General features: G+C 41.1%; 1 protein-coding gene across 1 annotated transcript; it reads right to left on the bottom strand.

The window, feature by feature from the left end:
* Nucleotides 1-9,812: 9,812 nt before the first annotated feature.
* Nucleotides 9,813-22,347, bottom strand: LOC311017565 (V-type proton ATPase subunit S1-like). Its single transcript, XM_084015995.1, has 7 exons — nt 22,123-22,347; nt 15,177-15,214; nt 14,536-14,618; nt 13,069-13,307; nt 12,655-12,705; nt 12,289-12,532; nt 9,813-11,937 (listed from the first exon to the last, which is right to left on the bottom strand). Exons 1-7 carry the CDS (start codon nt 22,254-22,256, stop codon nt 11,701-11,703), a joined length of 1,026 nt encoding a protein of 341 aa, XP_083872121.1. The 5' UTR covers nt 22,257-22,347; the 3' UTR covers nt 9,813-11,700.
* Nucleotides 22,348-25,657: the final 3,310 nt, after the last annotated feature.

Here is a 25,657-nt window from a genome sequence, read left to right as displayed (position 1 = left end):
AATAAATGAATGAATAAATAAATGCATGAATAAATGTATAAATAAATACAGGAATAAATAAATAAATGCATAAATGAATAAATAAATGTATAAATAAATACAGGAATAAATAAATAAAAGAATGAATAACAAAATAAATAAATGCTTTATATTTATTTCTACATTTCTGTTCACCTACATTTATTTATTTCTGTATTTCTGTGTCCATATGTTAATGAGGTAGGAGGTCCTAACCTCAGTCAACAGCATGATTGGTCAAATCGGAGGGCCAGACAAAAGCAAATGATTCCCGATCCCAAGCCTTGCTCCCTGTAACTTTGCAAACCAGCTCCAGTAAGCGTAATGGCCTCGACCGGGAGGCCACTGGCAGACCTGCTGCGGGATGTGGCTGACCAGCTTGAAAACTGTGAGTTTCTTCTGTTTAGGCCTGTAACAGGTATAGCTAGAAACGGCAGTTGTTGAGCTTAATAATAATTGAAATTGGCACCCATATGATTTTCACTGCTTTGTTATTTTCTGTACAGCACCGAGGACCGCTAATGCGCCAAGTTCACCACCTCCGCCGTCACACAGCATGACACCCAGACACCCAGTGGATGGTAGGTTTCTACAGGGAACAGTTTTTGATTCTAAATCCCATCTGTGGACAAAACTACCATCGCCAGTGATGAGTGATTTATTCAGTGGCGCTGTGCATTAGCTTTAACAGATCACATTTCTATAGTGTGCGATGCTAACATTAGCCAACATATTTCCCCTGCAATCTCTTTATATTATTTTCTAACATTGAGCATGTCCTCTTCACTTGATCCTAGCCGAGGTTTAAAGACTGTTTGGGCCATACACGGGAGGGACAAGGACAGCAAGACGGCGACCCGTTGCTGGGCCCGCCCAACTTTATTCCTACACACATTCATTCTGCTGTCTTGTGGACAAAAACGCGGACTTAGTCCCCAACCAAAACGCCAAAGACAGACTTGCTGCAGCAGGTTTAGGGGAAAAACGTCTTACATTTCAAGGTATGTCAGACATCATGATGACTATTGACACCATACAGTCTATGATTGACACACATTTGTCCTGTCAGTGTATTTCTGCAGCTGCAGTGTGTAATGTGGGAGGTGAAGGGGAAGGTTATGGTCCGCTTTCAATGGCGGTAGCTCCGGTTAGCTCAAAGACACGGCAGGCAACATGTGGGATTTCCGCAATACTTTTATTCCACTATACAGATCATACATGCACTGGCAAAAACAGGCCGAGGATCCTACACCACCACATCACAAATTAAGTAAAATAAAAAGTGGTCTTCGCTCCGCTGGCGGCATCTTTACGCATGGAGGAGCGGAAGTACACCTGCTCTTCTTCTGGGTACAGGTTACATTATCCACTAAACAAAAGGAGGCGCCACCTAGTGGCACTACATTAACCGCTACATTAACCGCTACAGTAAGTCATGTTTAGTCCTCCATACTCTCGACATTCGCTGCAACGCTGCCAGAATGCATTGATTATTTTCACAGATATTCACAGATATTTCACAAGTCAACGGTTCTTAGCTAGACAGGCATTAAAAACAGTCTTGCCCACTTCACAGTGCCAAACTGTTGACGTTGACTTGCGCTAATCATAGCATAAGCGAACTCGGCAACTAGAAGAACTGAATGAAATTTCTTGAAAACGTCTCCAGACGTCTCAAACACACCGGCTCACTTGGAAAATAGGTCTTATGTCCAAAATTCCGAACTATTCCTTTAAGGCTCAAAAATGGAAGTAAACACATCTTTGCCCAACTTCAGAGTCATATTCCAAAAAACTGACAACAAGTATCAGGTCCAAACTTACTTTTTTTGAAAGATCATATTCTTGTTAAAATCATATTAAAAAATCGGGAGGGTGTTTTGCCTCAATTTGTCGCAGTAATTTTTTAAAATCCTGATATTGGTGGGGTTTTGTGGCCTGTTTTGGTACTGCATGTCCTAATAGCCTACCAGTAAACATCACAGGAGGGCAATTGAATTGTGTTTTTTACCATTTACCCAAGACTTACATGTGACTAAATGCTACTGATAAATTTAGCCTTACGAAAACATTCAAATGTAGCACAGTTGTAGTTATAGAGGCAATAAGTCCTTGAATGTGAGTTGAACATGCTGAAAGCAGCTTTTAAAGTCTTAAACCATGAACAAACATAGCATAATATTGAAGACTGTACATTTTGTCATACTTTAAGTATATACATACACACAGATTACACAACCAAATCAAATAATAATCTTAATTTGAGCATAAAGATTTTACATTACAGTAGAAAAGTCTCTAAAGTTTGATATTGAATAACAGTTTGTCTCTATGCTCACTATGAGGGATCACACATTTTTCATCTTTTAGATCCAATTCCTTCGTCACATTCATTAATTTGGCAGTCACTTTACAAATTGTCTAATGTACATCTCTGCTCTGTTGTGCTCATATTTTTTTTTACATGCGCCCAGTTTCTGTAGAGGGAACGTCAATCCTTGCAATTCTATGCTGCAGTGGGACATTGCACATGTCTTCTCTTCTTGGCCAGTAGAAACTCTTGGCAGGGTCATGTGGGTGCATGAACTGAATCAGTACATCTTCATCTTGCTCTGAAACTCAAATTAAGATGATTATTTGATTTGGTTGTGTAATGTATACTTAAAGTATGACAAAATGTACAGTCTTCAATATTATGCTATCATATGTTTGTTCATGGTTTAAGACATTAAAAGCTGCTTTCAGCACGTTTAACTCACATTCAAGGATTTATTGCCTCTGTAACTACAACGTGCTACATTTTAATGTTTTTGTGAGGCTAAATTTATCAGTAGCATTTAGTCACATGTAAGTCTTTGGTAAATGGTAAAAAACACAATTGAATTGCCCTCCTGTGATGTTTACTAGTAGGCTGTTAGGACATGCAGTACCAAAACCGGCCACAAAACAACCACCAATATTGAAAAAAATCACTGTGACAAATTGAGGCAAAACACCCTCCCGATTTTTTAATATGATTTTAACAAGAATATGATCTTTCAAAAAAAGTACGTTTGGACCTGATACTTGTCAGTTTTTTGGAATATGACTCTGAAGTTGGGCAAAGATGTGTTTACTTCCATTTTTGAGCCTTAATATCTGTGAAACTAATCATCTGAGAGAAACCATATTTTGTAGAATGTTGATAGATAAAGTCATAGAAGTCTTTTATCTGCAAAAATGGGAGCTCAGCCACTCTTCAAATGTGCTACTTCATTTAGACAAGCCACATTTTAAGTACCTACCATACTAGGTTATCATTGAGCTACACCCCTGATATTCTATGTCTGGAGGCTCTTAGTAACAGATAGTAACCTGTATTGCATCACAAACTTGTTTTTAAATGTGCCTGCTTTTAAACCGTTTTATAACTTTATATTACTTGTTTTTAACCGTTTTATAACTTCACAGTACATCTTTTTAACTTATCTCTTAAGAATAGCCTGCTTGTTTTAATGCACTCACTTGTAGCCTCCCTGTGTTTAATAGTACTTGTTTTAAATGTATTGATCTTTAACCGTATATGTAAAGTGTCTTTGAGATCCTTTGAAAAGCGCTATACAAAATAAATTTATTATTATTATTATTATTATTATTAGATATACACTGTAGACATTTTGAAGGCCACAGGTGAGATAGTTTTCCGGATATTGCTGTTTAAAAATGGCTTTTAAAGATGGAGTCTACGATTTATAGTAGCCATCCGATCCGCATGGCTACTATTGGCTAAATGTTCCAATCCAATCCTCTCTCACTCTCCTGCTCCTGCTCATGTCTCGTCCCGACTCACTTCTGCGTTTGAAACTGCAAGCAGACAAGACGCTTGTTGCCCTGAGCAGTTCAGGTATGTAGCAGGGCTCTCACGTGATTTTGGCTGAGGCTGCAGCGTCAGTGGGGAGGAGCGGGGGGGATTGTGGCGAGAGATCGCCGAGCAGTTTGGGATCGGGGACATAGCCTACTGCAGGTCGGGGTGAGAGAGAAATCCGACCAGCACCCGCTGCATTTACACCGATAATGTGTCATCATTCTTGGCCCTAATAAACACTATTACTGCTTTGTACATGTTGTGGAAGTCCCGGACACACCGGGAAACTAAACGGCGTCCTGCCTGAGTTCATAGCGGAGGGAATGTTCCCATTCATTGTCTTTGTAAGAAGCTGTGCATGCCGGTGCGGAGCGATGAGTTTCCAGAGATGGCGCCGCTGCCCGCAAACTCTCGATTATCTTTCAAACTGAGCGTTGTCGATCTAAAGTAAAGACAGATTCAACAACTGTATAGCTTTGCAGAAACACATTTCAGTGAACTATTTTCGTAAAATAAGAGGGAGGTGGGAGGCTGCGAGGGGAGAACGATACGAGCTCGGAGGAGCACAGAGGGGAGGGGTGTGTGTGTGTGTGGGGGGGTGTTTTTTTCAAACCTTTCAAATCGTAGAATACAGCTTTAAGCGTATGATGCCAAAAAACGTCTAAACTACCCTTCATTCAATGATGTTTCATGAGAAAACTATTGACAGTAGAAAGACAATATTTTGGATTTTTCCTATTAACAAGTGTCTTTGCACTAGAATTTTTTCAAGAAATTCTGTGATGGTCAGGTGGGAAGATTTTCAGAAATTTGATGAAATGACACGGAATGACCCTCAGAAGAACATGGTGACGTTTTTGTGAAATTCATATGGAAGCAGTGCTCACCAATACAAACTTGACAATTTCTTGGATAGTTTCTTTAACTATTTTCCATGAAATTGTGGAAGCAGTGACATACATTTGTCATGGTCCTTTTGGTCAAGGTTGTATTGGCGAGCACTAGATATCTGGCACACTGACACAACAAATTATATGTTGGAATGGTACCCAACAGGGGTATAATCTAATAAAAATGCGGCTGTGTCTCCGTCCAAAATCCGCTGCGCTGCCTGCTCGCACAGATCCGCTCGTATTCACGTGCGCTGATGCAGGTCGAGTGTTGACTAGAAATATATGCAGACGATGCTCCTTCAAAACAACATCAAGCCATGTGTGTGTAGTATTATGTACAACAGGCAATCGGGCCGAATCGGGCAGTCAACCGGCCCTCATTCAAAACTAATCGAATAGCCCTGGCATACATGATGGGGCACAATGTTACACTGAAAAAATCCTGCGGCCACAGCCAGTGTCGCGTGACTTCAAGTTGACTCGGGGACGCGATGGCGGCGAAAAAAGCAAGCGCAGCACTGTGTGGCAGTTTTTTGAACAAACTGAAAATACAGTTGAGTGTAAATTATGCCAGACAAAGATGGCTTATAGTAACAGGATCCATGCGCAACCACTTACAATGGCTTTGATTTAATGGGATTATGAGGCGGTTGAATGGAAACAGAACCCTCTAGTGGTTATAATGTATGGCGCAACTGCGACAGAAAGAGATCATACATTTAAACGTGTAACCGGGGACACGTTGGTTAGAAGCTCTATGTAGACTTGTAGAAAAAATTGTAAACGTTGACACCCCTAATCTCCATTGGTGTCAGAATAGGGTTTGGCCTGCAGCCTTGCTCATGCTGCAAGTTGCTTGTCACAGGCGGGTCTCTTTCATCGGGGATAAGGGGTTAATTTGTGGTTTTCAGGAAAATAATGGCCAGCAGTCTTAATATTTAATTGTTTGCCATCACTGAGCATAACACTAAGTTATTTCCACTATTTCCATGCTTTATCATCACTAAATTCTCCCTGATCTACATTCCAGACTTGAAAAAATTTCCAAAATGGTGCATTATGAAGAATAAAATTCATATTGTGGAGCTATAGTCAAAGGTTTTATTTCATTAAAAGAAAGAACAAATGCATAAGACCCCATCTTATTTGTGCCAAAGTGAGTGCAAGTGGGGGAGGGGGGTCTGGGGGTTCTCTCCCAGAAGATTCTGAATTTGGTCGATGTGATTTCCCGTATTCTGGTGCATTTGGGGATGGCCAGCTGGAGAATGGCAATACCTATATTCGTTCAGATGCATAGCCTCCACACTTGCAGGGCCTGCACTAGCGTACAGATGTAGCATTGGGTTTTGCTGCTTCCAAACCATAAACCTACTTTAAAGGCCTATATTTTGGATTCAAAGTTAAGTTGATTACATGTGTGTAACATACATTCAGGGCTCCACATAGACATCATAACCATAAGCAGAGTTTCATAATTTAGAGGCCTTTTTAGATACAGTATATCACAAATCACATATCCTGTGATATTTTTCTGAGGGGCCCCATTCAGACATCATAACCTATTGGGGGCCTATTAAGACATATCACCTACTAAGTTTGATCAGGGGACCCATTAAGAGCGGGCCTTGCACCATACCATGAGTAGATAATATAACCATTGCTATTTGACTTATTGGGGTAATGACTTCACGCAAAGGCTTGGGCTTCAGGTAGGCCCGTTCAGTTGTCACAATTTGCCTTTTCACTTTAAGCTCAGTGTTGACAATAACCACACAAGGGGGTACTTGAAGTAGGGAATTAAGCGCAGAGTATAAATAAAGCTCCACCTTATGCAGAGGCAAGTTGTACAATAAATGGAAGCCACAAACATACTTCATTACGCGTGCATTGCGCTATGTATTAATCAACCAAAAATGATCAAAATTAAACACAAAACCTATACATTTCCCCATCCTTTTCTCAGTCCACACAAATAACATAACAGTCCAGCTCTACCGAGCAACCCGAACGTGCGCAACAGTCTTTGATCCGATAATGAAGACGGTGCCGCCTAATTCTCAAGGATGATCCACAACGAAAGAATATAGTCCAGCAAAAATGACCAAAAAAAAGGCAAAAAGACAAGCGATCGCACCCGGCCGGGTATACCCAACACAAAAAAGTAACAAAAAGGTTGGGTCTCACCGGTATCGCAGGAAAAAAGGTAATCCAGAAAGGCTTTGGATGAACGTCGCTCCTTGCTTTCACCATCCAAAGAGCATGCGCCGCGTAGAATAATGTCCACAAACACTCGAACAGACGCGATTCTAAGGATTTTTTTTACAATTAAAGTTAGCGGCAGCTTTTGAATGCTGGCGCCACTTCTCCACGGTATCTCACGCACTCTTCCTTGTCAGTCACCGGGGCCGCCCTTAGCCAGACGCGCACCTCCAACAACCATTTAAATGGACAGACCCACCACCTTACATACACAGGAAAGTTAACATAGACCAAAGGCAATATTAGTACGTATCTTTTCATACACACTTTACATTAACATCATATGTGATTTTAATAACCTTTAGGAACTATTAACTTTATCTTTCATTTAAGGATACTTCATTAATATGACGGTGTCACACAGTAATCATTCTTGCTCACATGCCACAAATGTGTTGGGGCTCCTGGCCCCTCTAGACCTCTGGTCTAGAGGGGTTAGTTAGCTAGTTATTAACACAAAACCAGTCACTTTTTAACCGTAGAGGGTACTAAAAATGCTCGGCCTCCCATGCACCTGTACAGGTTGTGTTTCTGGTGCTTTATTAACTGGGTTTTTCCGACTACGCCATCATTTTATTCGTTTGAGGAGTTTAAAGTAGAACCCGCTCCACTCTCTTGCACATAAATACATATTAAGAACTGCCTCAGAGAGTTTAGTTAATTTAAAGTGACATGCCCATCACCTCAACATGGTGGCGCTACAGAAAATGGAGGCATCCCTGGGATAATTTTGAGGATTAGTACGCTTAATTCTTTGTTAATTATTTTTGTTTGTCCCTGCTAAATTGTTTGGACATAGCATTGAGAAAATTGTGATTTATGCCATGGAGGCTCAATTGTATTTGAAGTTCCAGTCAGAGATGCTTTAATGGTGCAGAGAAGAAAAGATTGAAGCTAACCATGCTGTATTAGTGGTTGGTGTTGGTGAAGATGCTGCAGTGGGTCAGATTGAGGATGCCCTACAAACTGAGAAATGGTATGAGAAACACTTGTCTCATGTTCCCATTCAACCCTTGTCAGCCATTTGGGGTCTTAGTGACATAATACACTTATCGAGGATATTTGGTAGTGGACGTGTTTTCTAAAGAGCTTGTTGGTAAACCAGATATTGTCAGTGTGAAAGTCAGTATTGGTTGTAAGATAGAGTAGGTCTTGCATAGCCCTACTGAAATGGACCCAGGTGAAACAGTTATGCTGTGAAATGGATGGGCCCTTGTCAGTTTACCATCGTACCACAATAAAGTTGTTGTGTGCAGTGTCCTGTGGACTTTTTCCAGCGAGCGCCTAAAGGCATAGTTGTAGTGGTAGCAAGTGACGTCATGCAATTGCCTCAAGGTGTAATGTTTCACCAGTAGTAGCTGTGGCTATTTCTACTGATACAAGATGTTTCTGGCTCTTACTATATAATGAGGCAAAGAGAGAGGTTACCATACCTCTTTAAAAATACAACATAAACATGCCCCAATGGTTTGCATATCGAAAGCTCATAAGAGTGAAGGCTACTGAGATCACAAATTGGGCTAACGTTAGCAAGAAAGCACTGTCCTGTTCTCACAGTGACGTCATGGGGTTCGTACTTCTTTACATTTTCTACAAAGCTCAGTTGATTCATACCAGAAACTAAGAGGATACTAAGACAACTAGGGGTTAACTTACCCATAGTTTATCTTTTTTGCCACCTCTGCTCACTTCCGTCCTCTGTCAACTGAACGTTGAGAAAAAAATTACGTCAATCTTGGATCCAACTCCTAGTGAGTCAGCAAACAAACAAACCCCAGCAAGAATGAATGTAATGCAATTCTGAATTTCATTACCGAAAAAGTATGTATCATAGTATCATATGAGTAAAACATGTTAGTGGTTACCAGGTATCATGAGTACTACTTGCTAGGACCAGTTGTAGCCACTAGATGTCGCTGTAGAACACAAGCATTTATTCACAAAATGACAATTGATTGGGTGTTCAAAATCCACTCATGACTTTGGCGTGGTCTTATTTTTAATTTTACTCGGTCCAACTAGTTTTGATTTTGAAATGAATCCAAACTTGCAGCTGAAAATAATATTTGATGATTAACATTTCAGTCATTGTTCTTTATGTGTTGGTAGTATAACAAACATATTAGTAGGGTAGTTATTACTTTTTTACTTTAAACATTATATGACATATTTAATTAACTTAATTTAAAGTAATTTAAACTCAACTCCTTGATAATAAAATATGAAAATAAAATATTGTTAAAATAATCTTAAATACAGCCCTTCAATGACAGCATTAGGCCTATAACCAGCGGAAGAGGGATGTTATCATGTCTCTGTTTTTTGAGATTGCATTGCAGATGGTTATAGCCTATGAAGTATGCATCAACGTATTTGATTGGACAAGTGCCAACAGATAAACTGTAATGACATTTTAGGTCCGAGTGAATGTGAGAGGGAAGAGCAGATGGCACTTAGGAGGGAAGACCTAGCTGGCATAATACCTGGACACTCGGTTGGAGAACTGTGGGTTAAGTAACAATTAACAACATGATCAACATATTGGGAAATAGGCCTGCATCATGCAATTGAAATAGATTTGTTTCATTACCAAACGGAAAAACATAGCAAAATACAGTTATGTGATCCTGTATGCATCCATCCATCCATCCATCGTCTATAGCTTCAGGGTCGTGGGGGGGCAGGATCCCAGCTGACATTAGGCGAAGGCGGGGTACACCCTGGACAGGTCTATTGCAGGGATCCTGTATGCAATACAACCCAATTCATCATTTAAACAAGGAAACAAGGAAAATATCTTTTCCTCTGAATATCATTTATTGTTCAATCTACATCAGTTGGTCCTTGGACAAACTGCCTCCGCTCTTTTCATAGTTTGAAGGATACATTAATGACCAAAGAACACATTTCACACTGCTACAGATTGACAGAATTGCCATATTGAATGTTAAGATATCTATTCACTGTCATGCTGAGTGTTTTTATCAGTAATAATGACTTTACTGATGCTGTTACTGCTGCTAGTGTGGCTTCTGGCATAATAATGGCATCTATAAGTCCTGGTGGGTGGACGGCATTCCATAGTATCGTCCTTCTATGGTAGGAATTTGTACTGTAATTTACAGTTGGATGAAACTGGGCCTTACATTGTCTGGCCCAGCTTAAAACAAATAGACCGACAGTATGTTATGTTAATACTTTGTAAAAAAAAAAAAAAAGAAAAGAAAAAAAGAGAGAGAAATCATATGCATTGATACTTTCACCAATCCTCATAGCACAATGTTTGTATCTATTTATATTAGTTGTGCAATATTTGAAGATAGTAAACAGCTATGATCATATAGAGATCTTAATGTATCTACAGCTTTGTATATCCTTTTGGTTATGAGGAATAGCATAGTCATCCTGTACCTAATAGTATTTCATGATTACATTGTATATAAAAAAAGACCTCCGCAGAGTAACGCTTCTGTACATGTATGTGTTTTTGTTTTGTACATAGCTGTAATGGTAAGCTCTCATTTTCACATTGTCTCTTTCCGTCTCTCATCATATTTCATGGCAACTCCTTTGTAGCTTCACTTTGGCAGTCAAATCCAGTGGTGTGGATGGAGGAACCATGTCCTCCCTTGTCCAAACGCTTGACTCTCAGAGAGTCAAGTCATTGCAAGACCCGCTTTCCTGCCATGCCCTTCCAATGGGCAGTCTTGTGCAGCATAGTTCCTTGTGTAGTCTTTAATAGTTTGTTGTCAGTGCTTTCGCAACCAACCAATGTTGTGCTAGTTTGTAGAACCCCCCTTTGTCTGGCTGATCTGTAAAAGGCCATTTCACAGTTAAGTCCCAAGCAGCAGTCTTGTTCAGGGGTGGGGTGAGAGACTCCAGAGGCCCTGAAGGGCCAGCAGTGCTGGTCCATTCCCCTCCAGCCAGATGCTAGACCAGTGGTTCCGAATATTTCTCTTCGCTTACACTCAAAAGCTTTTAAAGCTCCTTCTACTTTGTGCCATATTTGATTATTTTAAGCTGCAACTCATGCAAGACTCTCTGTCATCCTTATTATTAGGAAACACTGTGCTAGCCCGGATAGACCCGTCTTTTATGGCACGCAGCTAATACGGCTATTCCAGCAATAAAACTGCCTGTTTGAAGTATATATTTCTTGCAGCGGTATTAGACAAAGTACACTGTAATGAAAGCTGGAAAGACAATGTGTGTGATGGAAGCTTGTAATATGACACTTGTGAGCCATGTAATACATACATATAATCAGCATCTGATGTTAGCTGTATTAGCTACAGTTGCTAGCCGTCTGTGGTTTTAATGGCTGACTGGGGTAAAGGCCTGTTTATGCTCTTACCCTTCAGGGCCCCAGGACTGTCCTTGACCTTTGCCATCAGGATCATGAATTATCTCTCTGGGAGAGGCTTGAACATCCAAAGGCCTTATTCAAAATGTGGATGCTTCGATGCAGGTCAATGACATAAGAAGAAAAAGTATCCAACCACGGTCTGCATTTACTTAAAGTAGTTAAGACATACAAGGTTTTCATATGAACAGGCAAAGTTGTCATTTTGTTGAACAAATATTCTGTGGAGGATACTTTTTCACTCTCATATTCACTTGCTCTCCCCTCGGCCTTGCTTCTCAGCTTTTCTCTCCCCCTGTCGTTCTCCAGCTCTCCTTTTTCCTTCACAGGCTGTTCTTGTCTGGCAACTCGGCTTCCGGACTGCGGGGAAAATACACAGTGGCTTTGTGCTCCTCGTAGCGGTCGATGTGCTTGAGGTGTACCACCATGTGCAGGGCATAGGCTAAGACGAGGAGCAGGATCAAAGATGTCACCAAGCCCATCAAGATGGCTGGTGTCAGGAAAGTGGCACAGTCACTGGCTGACGCAAACTTGTCCGACTGTACATTGAAGGCCTGGATCTGGAAGAGCAGAGAGACAAGGCGGAAAGATGAGATTAGGCTAAACTAAAGAGGACAACTGGCTCTTACTGGGCTTACCAGTCACATAGACACTGGGCAGATGGACAGGTTGAGACAGTAGCAGATGGCTAAACAGACTGTGTACAGACAGATTGACATACTACCAAAAAGACGATAAACAAACGGACGGACTGACAGCCAAACAGGTGGAATAAAAAAGGAAATGGCTGGCAAACATACAGACACATGCACCCACGAAGGAAACAGTGGGGAAGACGTTCACATAACAATGTGCAGACATAACTAGCAGAGTTACACAACAATGGTTGCGCCCCTTGTGCAATAGTGTACCTGGAAATCAGTGAAAGTGATGTGCCAGTTAGCGGATGTGTCAGTGTGGGAGCTGGGCACTAGCAGGGTGTCATATTTGTGCAGGCTGCTGACGTGTTGGCAATGGTAAGACGAAGTAGCCGGAGCGTAGACCTCGCTGGCATTGAACGTGGCCTCCTGGGTCCAGTTGTAGTGGATGTGAACACTGTCTAGTGTGAACCAATTTTGACCAGCTGCTTCATAAAAAGTGTTTGACATCTGAAGCCTGGTGGAAGAAACAGTGCAGTTAGATGCATGCACAGTGTACATGTTTGCACTTGTAAGTTATGTTGTGCATGAATTAAATGTTTTAGATACAAATATTAGATGTAAGCATGTGCTTTTTACCTGATTACTAGACCTCGCAAGTCCTCCACATCACCAAACCTTAAGGAAAGCCTGCAGTAAAATGAAACCAAAAAATAAAGAAATGTCTGATTTAACACAGTAACTCAGAGGAATTCTCAACTGACCAAAGTGAATATTAAACTTATTGATGTCTTCCCAATACAGTGTATTTTCTGATTTCCTTAGATAATTTAAATTAAATTAAAAGTAGACTATAAGTATTTACTCTTGTCAAATACTTGTCATATAAATTGAATTGAATTGAAGAAGCATCAAACCCATGCTTGGCTGTATATGTTTTGTTATATTTTACTCATCTGTCTTGTAAATAGTGCAACAATTCACTAAAAACCACAACAAATTCCCGGAACACATGTTGGACTTCAGACCTTGCCTATCCACAGCATGACTTACGTAGCTTTCTCCTTGGTGCAAATGGAGCCTTTAGTGTCCACAGGTGAGTTGGTGTTGAAGACCTTCTCAGTCAGGTCAATAAAGGTATGGTTCCTGTAGCGGATTGCCAGGCGCTTTGCCTTGAACAGAATACAGGTCTTCCCATTGTAAGACACACTTAACGGACCATACGGCCCCATCAGAGACTGGAGCAGCTTCCTCTTGCTGTGAGACATCCCTGGCTGATGCCAGTTAAAAGGCTGTAAACATATAAAGAGAGGGATTAAGCACGGGACAAATAAAGAAACTGCAGTAAACTGGCAACCAAATTGGGGCAGAAGTAGTTTCACATTCTTTGATTGTCCTCGAGAGGGCGATCAGATTTTCATTCAGACACATACTCATAAACTGTGCCCCAGTTGTCGGGCTGGAAGTGGACTACAAAAGGTGTATGCCCTAAAGGTTTTGCTGATCCTGCTCGTCCTTGAATAAAAGTATCTATCAACACAAAGACCAAAACTTATCAAGCTGTTTATCACCTGGAAGTTGCCCTCGAAAGGCCAACATGCGTAAACCAGAAACTGATAGGAATTTAGCCTAATGCAGAACAGGGACAAAGCAACAGTGTCCATTCATTGATTTCTCCGACTCTTCAATATAAGCAGCCATTTCACTCTGATTGTTGTTCTACAACGTGTGATCTATCACCACCTTGTAGCTATTGTTTGCTAATATATTGAAAAACAAATTTGCTTGGTATCTGTACATCCTTTTTTAAGGATCTACATATTTTAATTTTTTTATTAAAAGTGCAATTTAAGCTTGTCATTCTGACCATAAAAGGTTTAATGTTCCAAACACCACTGAATCTCAAATGAGGATGGAGCAGCGTTGTCTTCTCCTTCGACGACTGGAGCTTTCTGAATTTGCATATGATAGTGTGTTAGCAGTGAGACTGCATATCTGCATTGGGCAGATAAACAGCCCCCTCTAGTTTTTTAATCTCTTTGTTCAAAAGCAACATCTCTTTGGAGAGAATTTGGGCTAATCCAGCACTTTTGTACACTATATAAAGTGGCAGTCACAGTGGCTATGAAGTGATTATTTTTTGTTTGTTTGGTAACGTAAAGTATTTGAATCATACCTGGAAATGCGTGGCATTATACATTTGAAGTGCTACAGTACAACATGCGGTAGTTTAGGAGAGGTTACCTCAAGGAATCGGTGCATAGATGCATCAGCTGATACAGCAGTTGCAATGTATTTTCAGTCAGAATGGTCCTATGTGTGTAGGCGGCACGGATGTTTTACCTCTGGTGAATGTGAGACAACACTATTCCCTCATCCAAGGTCAAACAGTATGTGGCTGAGTGAGTATACTCTGTTTTGTTTGCGTGCGCCCCAGTGTGTTTCTGTGTTCTGTGCACAGGAAAAGAGACAGGGCTGATGGTGGAGATAGTGAGGGGAGAAGGGAGAGAGTGTCTGTACCTGCAGTATTCTCCGGAGTGGGTTTTCATCTTCAGGCGTCAAAATAACCTCTTCACTATCTAAGCCGTAACCACCATCTTGACCTGAAAACACATACACACATTACTGCACCGTGAAAGATTCAGTATCAGTACACACATTACGCTGATTGCCATACTGCAATGCAGATTGCACCACAACCATAAAAGTTCAGCCTGATTTCACACACTTACACGCAGAAGCACGGAGAGATCCTGCGTACACCTCGATGCTCAGGCTCCTATCTATTTCCAGTTGCTTTGCGTCATCGCAGTGACTCATCAGCAGTTTATTTCACAGTTACGCTAGTATTGTTCTGTGTTTACAAATAGTGTTCATCTTGTTTCAGCAACATAGGGCTTGCAATCACATCCTTTAAAGGAATGTTTGCATTCTTTTTTCAGCCTTTTTTGTCACAGAGCCTAAATATAACACATCTGAATTGTCAATGAGGTGCGTGGATCACACACAAGCAAAAATCCGTTTATATAGCAAAGATGTCTCCAGCTTTAATGCTGAAATGTGCTAGTCAGTACTATCTATCCAACACATCAGCGTCAAACACATTAACATGGCAGGTTTGATTGAATGAGGCCCTGTGTCACACCAGATTTGTTACTTACTTGATGTGACTCTTGTTGCTTGTTTGGGGTTCTCTTTGCTGTGGAAAAGACAGAAGACAAAACAAGGTCTTGAGATCACAAGATGCAGGGAAAGGTTTTTCTTTCTTTTTTTGGGATAATGCTCCATAATGTACAAGATGCTTATTAAGCATTTTCCCTTCAACAGGAAAGTTCATTGTCTATCGATGCAGCTGCAGCAAACACAGGGACGAAAGCAGCTTTGCAGGCTGGTAATATATAGGCTATACATCTTATATTGTATGTTGTAAAGGGAATGCTATAAACATATACAATCAGTTTGATTGATTATTCACACACACATTATTAGTGTAATTCTGTGCTACTAAATAATGTCTGTTTTGTTAGATACAGCATAAAAACCTTATAATTAAACCTTAATGCCACATACCCAAATTACATACTATACCGGTAATTTACTGCCATACATGAACAAGTATATTGTTGTATTGACTATGCATGAAAATGACTATCATGAAAAAACATTGTGATTTACAGACATATTAAATTGCACATTTTGCAAAACATATGACGTATAAAGGTTTTGCAGGAATGTGATACTGTGTGGTATATTGCCATTGCTAATTGACCGACCTTTGAAGTGGAACTGACCTACATAGTGCACAAGTGACGGGGACAACCCATCTCCTTTTCCTTCACGTGTTTGCCCTAGCTGTCTTCCTCTGAGTCTAACTAAACCCTGTATAGCCTTGGACTTCTCCAAGTTAATCCTGATCCTTTTAACTGTCTAATCAAAGACGTCATATGGCAGCAATGGGCTTACTGAAGGACGATGACTTGTCTCGTTTGTTGTGATGGTCTACCCAATGCTCTGATAGTGTAGTCTTCCCTAGCCGATTGTTAGTGAACATCTGGGCTGCTCGCTAATCTCCTCACAATAGCCAATTATACAGAACTTGTTAATGGTAAACCCTTAAACCTGTGCGTGATTGGACATGAAAACCTTTGTGTCATGTCACTGCAGGCATTACTTCCGTCTGTTCATCAGCTTTGGTCACTATTTCAGATGACTTTATGAATTGCAACACAACAAAAGCAACATCTGTGAAGACCTTCATCTGTGATTGATATGGATAGTAACGCTGTGATCTTGTAGGGAAGGCCTTTTTTTTATTAGATACACAAGACAGACTGAGGATGACCTGAATACATAACACACAAAAGGCAGTTTACAGCTCTGACTACTGTTATTAAGGACTGTTCACACTTTGTTTATGGAACTGGTTTTCTCTAATTACATGATCTAACAATTCCATCCTACATTTAGCAACAAAAGGAGTTTGGAAATGACAATTCAACTGCTCAAATACCTCGATCTATTCTACATTACTTCTTACTTCCAGAGCCAGAGGGTACTGTTTTATGATTTGAGAGGAAAAGTACCTTTAATCCCAATTTGTGACATTAACAGGCTTCATTGAAGATTACGTTCTAATTAAAATTACGTTTTCTGAAATTCTTCATGTCACAATAAGGGGAGGGTGGGGCTATGTATTTTACAACATTTGCATTTTTCACTTTGATTTCATGCTCTAAATATCAAACTGTTGGACTGGATTGTGGCCAGTTTCAAGGACATATTGATCTTTATCTATGACATTTCACTGATGTCCCACATTGCCATGTTGTTGGCTTGTTCATGCCATGGATGCATTGTGCATGCATGGAGATTATGCATCTCCATGCATGCACAATGCATGTTGTTTTTTTTGCATGCATGTTTTTTTTTTTCAAATTACGTATTGGTCTAGGACAGGGTCATGTAATTAAAGGTGAAAACAAGGTGAGCAGACTTGGGCTAACAGATGAAATTGGTGTTTCTGATCACACTGGAAGTTACGTATTGAGGTTCTCAGACATATCAGTTCCAGCAGCCTGGAGTGGTTATCTACCCGTCTGGTGCAGTTTCCACCTGGACAATATTGTGTAGTTTAGTGCCAGATGGATTTGGATTAGTGGTGAACACAGGCCAGGTCCATTGGAGCCCAAAAATGGAGAGACACAGGTCCTGAACAAGATGAAGAGATTAAGGCATGATGTCTGAGCCTGCAGCATTATGGACAGTTCAAGTGCTAATTAATACATCTGAACTGACTTCCAAAATCATAACTGCATGTACAGCCATCCAGGTATGTGACCATTGACCATTGTAATCTAGCTAATTACAAATGGAGCAGTTTAATGTAATTTAGTTAAATGTGTGTAACTGGTATGCCCCTGCCAAAAGAGCTTGTTTCTTTGACCTGTATTCATTTAATTGGTTATATTGGGCATCTACCAGTAGAACAATATGATGCTCATGCTAATATCACTTTTGTACTGCTAGAACATTCGATTTTGTAATTGTCAATTGAGTGATAAAGTAAAGCACAGCGTGTATGAGAGGGCTTCATACACAGGCTTCACAATGAAGGTGCAGGCTACTCCTTCAGTGGACGCCTTTGAGTTTGACTTTGTTTCAGGTCAGCTATCACACAGCTGTAGAGTAATTGTGTGGGATTTTTTTCCAATAAATGCAATCGAATTGAATTAATCTTCAGTCCAGAACAGATAACTGAATGATAATATGTGAGTGAGTAAGTGATCAGCAGGGAGGGACTATGCTGCAATTTCCTGTATATGAGCTCCTTAATATTCTGCATGGTGATAGGCTAAATCAGAGACTTCCCAGGATATGTTGTAACAATATGACAGTTAACTTATATAGTAAATCCAAATATTTACATTTGCCCAGGTGAATGCTGGGTAAGCATGTTTGTGTATGAAGGAGCTGCCAATAGCACTATGCCTTTGGCAGCTTGTAGTTGTGGCTGACACCGAGGAACCTGGATGCTGCTCACTTATCACCTGCACTGACATGCACTGAATCCTTACAACGTGAAGTTAAAAGAAATCTCCCCAGTTATCTGAATGTCATATCTGATTATGAATTCATGTTAACCCTGCACAGCTACAGACAGGGATTAACAACTATTTGTGCCATTGTAAACAAGCTGCATATGCCCCCAGCCCATCCCAAACACAAGTGGATATGCACTCCTTCCTCTGCACCTAGGCCCCAGCTGGCTGGAAGGAGCCAGAGGAGTCTGAGCGAGCGTGAGTGCTAACTAAAGCCCAGCCGTTTGTTCCTGTGCCAGTTTCGCGAGGTCAGCAACCCAGGACTGCTGCGGCCCCATCATTGGCTCAGCCTGTCACACGGTGCCTGGGTGCTGAACAGGGCCTTTATATAATCAAAGCCATGCCAGAGCCACTCCTTGGCTCACCTCGCTCCCACTGCATGTATCACTGAATATGTGTGCATGCAAGTGTACAAATATGTACTTCCACTTAACATATGTCCAAACTACAAGATTGATTACACCACGATGATCATTAGTCCATTATGATACAGTTATTTTTAGATAAGTAAGTGTCTGGCTTTTAAATATTAACAACAATGGGAATGATTTATGCTACTGATGGTATCTCGGTCAATACGCTACGTTCTCTGGACATCCTTATTCAAGTCCATAGATGGATAGCTGATTATCGTCCCTCATGTGTGCGTCTGCTGCTGAGCGGAGGGAAGGTGTGGTGCCTGCTCCACAAACTTGTAAACAAATCCTCGTCTCCTCTGCTACCACAGAGTGCTGAGCCACTGAGACTCTCCGTAAACCAGGATCAGCCCATCCAAGCCTCTATATCCTACTACAGGGAAACAGTACTGGGGAGTACTGCTGATATTGTTGAGTGAAGTGTGGTTGGTTTAGCCCACTTCTATTTTCATTAAAAATATGAGAAGAACACATAAGGTAATGTCTAGCAATCAAATGTGGACCTTGAGCCATTAGATATGGTTTCTCAGACTCGAACCATTGTAATGTGTATTAAAAGTATCATTGACGTGTTCTTTTACTCATATTTCCTTATATTTTGCCTCCATGAAATTTCAGCCCCAGCTACGATAGTATTTCCCAGTGTAGTCTACAGAGTGAACTACGTTTGCAAAGTTATGTTAATCTCACTATTATGTTGGGGATATATGTCAAATGTATTCTAATTTCATTCATTCGAAAGCACTCAATGTTTGGGGTCAACTATTGTGTCCCTGACACGACAGGGAAACGTCTCTTAATCCGACACTGTGCCGGTGCTGGCCTATTATTAGATTATTAGATTTATTAGTGCAGATTAAGCTTTAGGAGTCGACTAAAATGCCGCTCACAGCCATGCTGCCGTTTCACTGTAGCTTTGATTTGACCTGGGTCAAGTGTTAGAGTTGTCTAAATGTCCCTCACCTCTGAGATCAGACACCGTGGTGCTGGTGTGGACGTCTAACGTCATGCATGTTCCAACAGGGGATCCAAAACACATTTCTGCTCTAGATAATTCACCTTTGACTTGATCTTATGATATTATGAAAATTAGCCGGTGGTCTTTTAACCTTTTAATCTTTCTGTGACGGGGATCAGTGATCAATCTTCCACTGGAAATCCAATAATTAGACCTCTAATCTGTGGCTATCAGGATCACTTTGTCAGTGTTTAACAGTTTTGAGATACATTAAAGCACATGTTGACACTGTGATGGATACATCTTTTAAACTTTTAAATTTTAAAGAAGATTTCATAAACTTGACACTGTGTTGTGTTACACTGCAGATCAACAAACAGTAACAGACGGCTCTGAAGCATCTTTTACCTGTTCAGTGTTTTATATTCAGAAATGTACAATTAAGTGGCAGCTAGAGAGAGTATGGAAAGATGCACATATCTTGTGCTGATCTGTTCTAATTGTGCTGACCTCATTCAGTCTTTATAAATGCATCAGTGGCCATTTTTCACGAGTTGGTGGGAATGATATAATGTAATTTGAGTGAGCTGTAGCAGGCTCCAGCAATTGGGTCATATCTAATTGTGTAATTGTTTGAGAAATTTACTGGGCCGGGTGAACTAAACACATTGGTAATTGAATGGGGATTTTGATGTAATTAATACACGTGACTTGTTTAAAACTTTGTTAATGCAAAACCTTACACGTTCATGCTAAAAGTATTACAAAATCTGTGACCAGCTTTGTGTGAGATCTAATTATTTCTGCTCTGAAAAAAGCTTACAACAGCATCAACAGTTTTTTTGTTTGTTTGTTTGTTTTCCTTTTGCAAACAATCATAAATTACAGCTGCAAAATCTCTTCTTGCAGTAGTTTTCATCTCATTCTATAACTTTGCCTGCGTTACTGATAGGCTCAGTCCGGAAGAGTGAAAAAATTACAATTTAGTATCCACTTCTGGATTATTTTCAGCAGAAATATATAATGGTTGAATTATTCAAGAATTGATGCTACAATGGAGATGATTGCACTTTTGAACTGCAATTTTGTTTTAAACAGGGAAAAGTGAAATACATCACTGTTTTTAAAGTGTACTTCTAACATACTTCCCAAGCAAGTATTTGGATGATGGTGAATGGTTCATTTCTAGCTGGTATTTTTAATAACTTTGCAAAGCTCTTATCAATCATAGGCCAGTTCCATATTTGTCATAGTTCCGCAAATTGAATATACCACAGGGGGCATAGGGGACATTTTCTCTTCATTATCTCCCTGCAACCCATTACTGGCAGTAGGGCATCCTAACACACACATCTTTCCTTATCTCTGTCCTATGGTATGCACCCTACATAGCCTTTCCCATAAAAGATTACAATATAATCACATCTTGGAGTTTGTCAGAGCTCTATGACCGGAGACTGCAAATGTTGGAGAGTTACATACAAAGTTAGATCCGGGGAATAAGCTCGAAAACCCCAGGAGAAATTAATTTTGCTGTTCTCTGTCGGAGAGACTGCGGTGAAAAGTTAAGATAGGGATCTGTCAGGGTTTGGTGAACGACAGATTGAGCTGGAACAAGAGCAGTCCCATGAGTCTCCGTATATTGAATTCTAAATCCAAGTTATCTGCCCTGCACTTGCAAACATGTGTCGAGATAAGATTGTTTGTGCAATTAATGAAAGCATGGCAGTAATAATCTTCCATTCTCCAAGTGAATTACTGGCCTTCTTTCTGTCCAACAGCAAGTCATGAACAATAGTTAAAAAGCATTATGTCAGAAAATGCAGCATATTATGGTTTCAAGCATTTGCGCTATAGAGGACTGTGTGAGCCATGGTGCATGGCATAGTTTCAAAAGCCTTTTTGGCACAGTGTTATTGATTTGATGTCTCTATAAGCAGACGAGAGCTGCTGCTAGCGAAGGCCCTGCCTGCCGACTCAGTCCCGTCCCTGTGACACTGTTGTGAGTGCCTCCAGGTTTGTGCTCTGAATATTTTATCCAGGTTTGACCTGCAGGACTGCATGTGTGTTATGCAGACATGGCCGGCTAGAATTCCCTTCTCCACTCTTCCTCTCTCTCTTCCTCCCTCCCTCTCTCTCTCAATGACTGCATCAGTAAACAGACCCCAATAGACCGTCCCTGATGCATCCTTTCCTCCTCCCTGTCCCATCCTTGTTTACCTTCCCTCTGTGCTGCTCCCCCTCTTCTCTCCTCTCTCCTTACCTCTCTCCTGCAGGCCCACTGCCCCAGCCTTATTTAGCTCTGTTCTACCAGACCAACACTACTGTGCAGAGACAACAGCCCCATCCGTGATCGATGAGCAGCGTCTGATGCAGTCCCCAAGACCGAGACAAACAAAGCCTCGCAGCTCAGCTCTCTCTCTCTCTCTGTTGCACCAACACTGCCTGCGTTCACCCTTTGTGATACAACCAAGGTGGCAGTGGGGGAGACGGGAAGGGAGGCAGAGGAGAGAAAGCAAGACCCTCAGAGAACACATCAGCATGCCAGCATCCCCGCATGCATCTCCCCATACCCCCCTCCCCCTCCTCCTCTACACCCCTCCTCTGTTCACAGCCATAGAGAGGATGGATTTACCTTCTGTCCAGGATTTTAGGCACTTCTTCATAGGTAAGACCCGGCAGAAACTCGTCCTCAGAGAAGGCGAGCCCAGGCCGGCTGAGGGCAGACAGCAAGGCGAGGGAGCAGAGGAGGAATGCGTGTGCAGCCATTGAGACAATGAAAGGAGACTGCCGCTGGATGAGCTCCGCTTCATAATCTGCTCTCCTAGCAGTGCCTGACTCCCAGCTCTCCTGACTGGCAGCCACTGTGGCCAATCAGTAGCGAGCAGAGCCGATTAGCTTGCGTCACAGTCCCCTCACCGCCTCCTCCCTCCCCCCCTCTCCTCTCCCTCCCACCCTCCTCCCTTCTCTGTCATCCTCCCCCTGCCTCTCACCCTCCCACATCCACTCCTGTGCTCTCTATCTCCTTTTCTTCTGTTTCATGCACACATAGCTGCAGGCAAGCCCTATGTATAGACAGCGGCTCATTCTTTTTCATAGCACATCTCATTCTACCGATGCTACCTACAAATAAAACACTCATACACATGTAGACACACACACACACTCACACATCCATGTCCACAGACGCCTGCAGGCACACTCTAAGTCACAGCAGGCTCACACACACACACACACACACAGACACACACACACACAGAACTGTGGAAAATCACCTGGGAAGGTCAAGGTCAGATTGTGCAGGAGGATAGGAGTATGTTGACATGACTTTAGGGGACCAAAAAAAAAAAAAAAAACAGCCATGACTGCATGACCTAGATCTCCAGAATGCTGCCATAAAAGCAGAATTAATTCACTTGATCTATGTGTTGTTGCGAGCACTGAGAGGGCCTGCGGCTCAGGAAATTGTCCACTGAGGCTGCAAATATGGATGACAGGAGCAGCTGAGCAGCCGTGAGATGAGACGGGACTGAGGGTCCAACCCCGATGACCCTGACGGCTGATCTCGTTTCCTCCTCATTATTTAGCCCACAAATGCGTGTGATGCCTCAGGATCTTGATACATCCCCTCATATCTTTTATTTCCATATCCGATGATATGATGATTTTCAGAGCAGAACATTAAGAGTGATTATATAACCAAATGTTTCAACCTACTATGTAAGATTTTCACTTGATGCGTGGCAATGATTCACACTAAAGGACTGGCTGTAGAGCAACTAGTTTTCACTCATATACACAATACTTATACAGTATATATATACAGTATGTCTTGTACTCAACACACTGGATGACTATGACGTAGACATTAGATGATTGATCCAAAGATTATTTGAAGTAATATCATAGCTCATATTGCATGAGATACTAAAACCTAAGAGACCATGGTATTAGTATTTTGCTCAGCTGTGTTGCCCTGTCATTCAGCATGACATTTATTTATTTAGGTTGAGTGTTAACAATGCTGGACGTCTCAACAAAAGTCTGTGGGAGAATCACATATATGGATAATGTATTGTGAATTGATACACTAACAACGTGGGGGGAGTTATTATTGGGAAATGATTTAGGAACTCTCAAATGAAAAGACATCAGAACGTCTCTAGTGAGATTTTGACCCCATGTATGTATATATATATATATGTATATATATATATATATATATATATATATATATATGTATATGCATGTGTGCGTGTGTGTTTGCGTGTGCCAACAGAGCTGACGTATTGCTGAGTGAGTGTAAGAAGTCAGCGGTGTCTCCTAGGCCGTACAGTAACAGGAGGTGACTAAAGGCTGTCTCAGCCCTCTGCATCTGCCCGCCACAGTCACTTCAACAGGCCAATGTGTCAGTCTGCTGGAAGCAAAGTGCAAACTACACTGACACTGCTGCCATCACACACTGACTGCATCACAGACTGTCTCACAAAAGGTCGTCCAGGTGTGACCACTTTAGAAGGAATTACGCCATGAAGTCTCAGAACATTCTGTCCGACATTACACCCTGAACACACACACAGACAGTTTATCTCACTATTAGTATGTTCTTCTCAAACCTTTGCATGTATTATATGCTGTTAAAGAGAGTGTGGTAACTGTGATTCAGGTCCACATGTCATATCAAGCACCATAAATGAGTTAGCTCGAGAACAGCCTCAATTATTATTATAACAAGGCTATGTCACTTTTAAAACATAACATACCAAACATTCCACACTTACAAATGAAAAGTCGACCTGATAAGCAATTCAATATCCTCTACAGCCTTGCTGGTATCACCAGTAGCTTATGGTGGTTTGCTAATGTTGCTACTGCTATACTACGTTTTTGCATCGGAAGCCATGAGCCCATCATTGTCACCTATGGCCACGGTGGTTGCTGTTCAACTAAAGTAACTAAACGATTTATTGAAGACATTGTATCATGCAGGAACATAAATAATGACAGGAACACTTGTTGGTAGACTATCAACTACAATAAACAGCAGCGTTAACAGTAAACTGCATTTGTGTAGCAGGTTGAGTCCTAAAACCAAGAAACGAGTAAGCAGTTAGCTGCCTCATCTCAAAGTTAATTAATTTATTTTTTTTGGTTAGATGCCTGACATAAGGTTAACACAAGCTTAACAGAGTTACACGTTTTGTTAACCCCGAGCTTTTGTGTATCTTCCAAAAAGCAGCTAAATGAGCGAGCAGAGCTTGTTGGGGACAATAAACGCTGCCTCATCGTGTTTATATTCACGCTCATGTGACCATAGTTTGTTTATAACTGCATGAAAGTAGCGTTCATTTGCGAAAAATATCATAAACTTTTGTTCGCCCCAGAGCATATTTCCGCAATAATCATTTTTTCCAGGAACCAGGGTGATGCTAACTTCCGGGTTTGGCTACGTCTTCTACTCTATGATCTTAAAGCTGGAGTCCGTGTTGGCGTTGCACAGGAATTGATTACACGGTGCTTTTTGTCCACCCAGTTTGGTGCTTTGCCCCGTCTTGGTGACTCATGCAGTATTTTAGATTATGAAACAGATCAAACATACAGAGCTTCAGGGTTACTGTCTATTTATAGGTATGATCTCATATGCAACTTTTTAATCCCACTCTTTATGCCCACGTAGAACGTGGAGGGTCGATGTACGCAGGGTGATGTAACAGGTTTCTGCAGTTTGATTGCTCTACAGCATGTATTGGTGATGATATATGACTGCTAATCTACCAGCTAGCATGAACATCTGATCTCTGCTGTCAAAGCTGTGGCAGCATTCATTAAAATGCTAAAGCCTGTGTTCATTAAGAGGCCATGAGTGTTGTGGGTTCGGGTTAATGCATCACTGGAAGTGTTTAAGTGTGTGTAAATGTGTGTGTAGCACCAAAATTTGTATAAATGTGTTTGATAAAAGAGACTTATTTTTGATTATGTGTTTTTATTGGTTTACATATTTGCTTTCTGTCACAACACTGTCCATCATAGGTCTCATCATAGGACTTTCATCTTCAAGACAAGGTCAGTAAGGGCACCCTACGATGACAGGTATCACCGCATGATGCAAATAGTATGGTAAAATGTAATATAGTGATATAATGTATTAATTAGGTCTCATTTGCCACAAA

Source organism: Eutrigla gurnardus (assembly GCF_963514095.1).
Source record: "Eutrigla gurnardus genome assembly, chromosome: 8".
Classification (NCBI taxonomy): Eukaryota; Metazoa; Chordata; class Actinopteri; order Perciformes; family Triglidae; genus Eutrigla; species Eutrigla gurnardus.
This window is presented reverse-complemented; position numbering and strand designations above follow the sequence as displayed.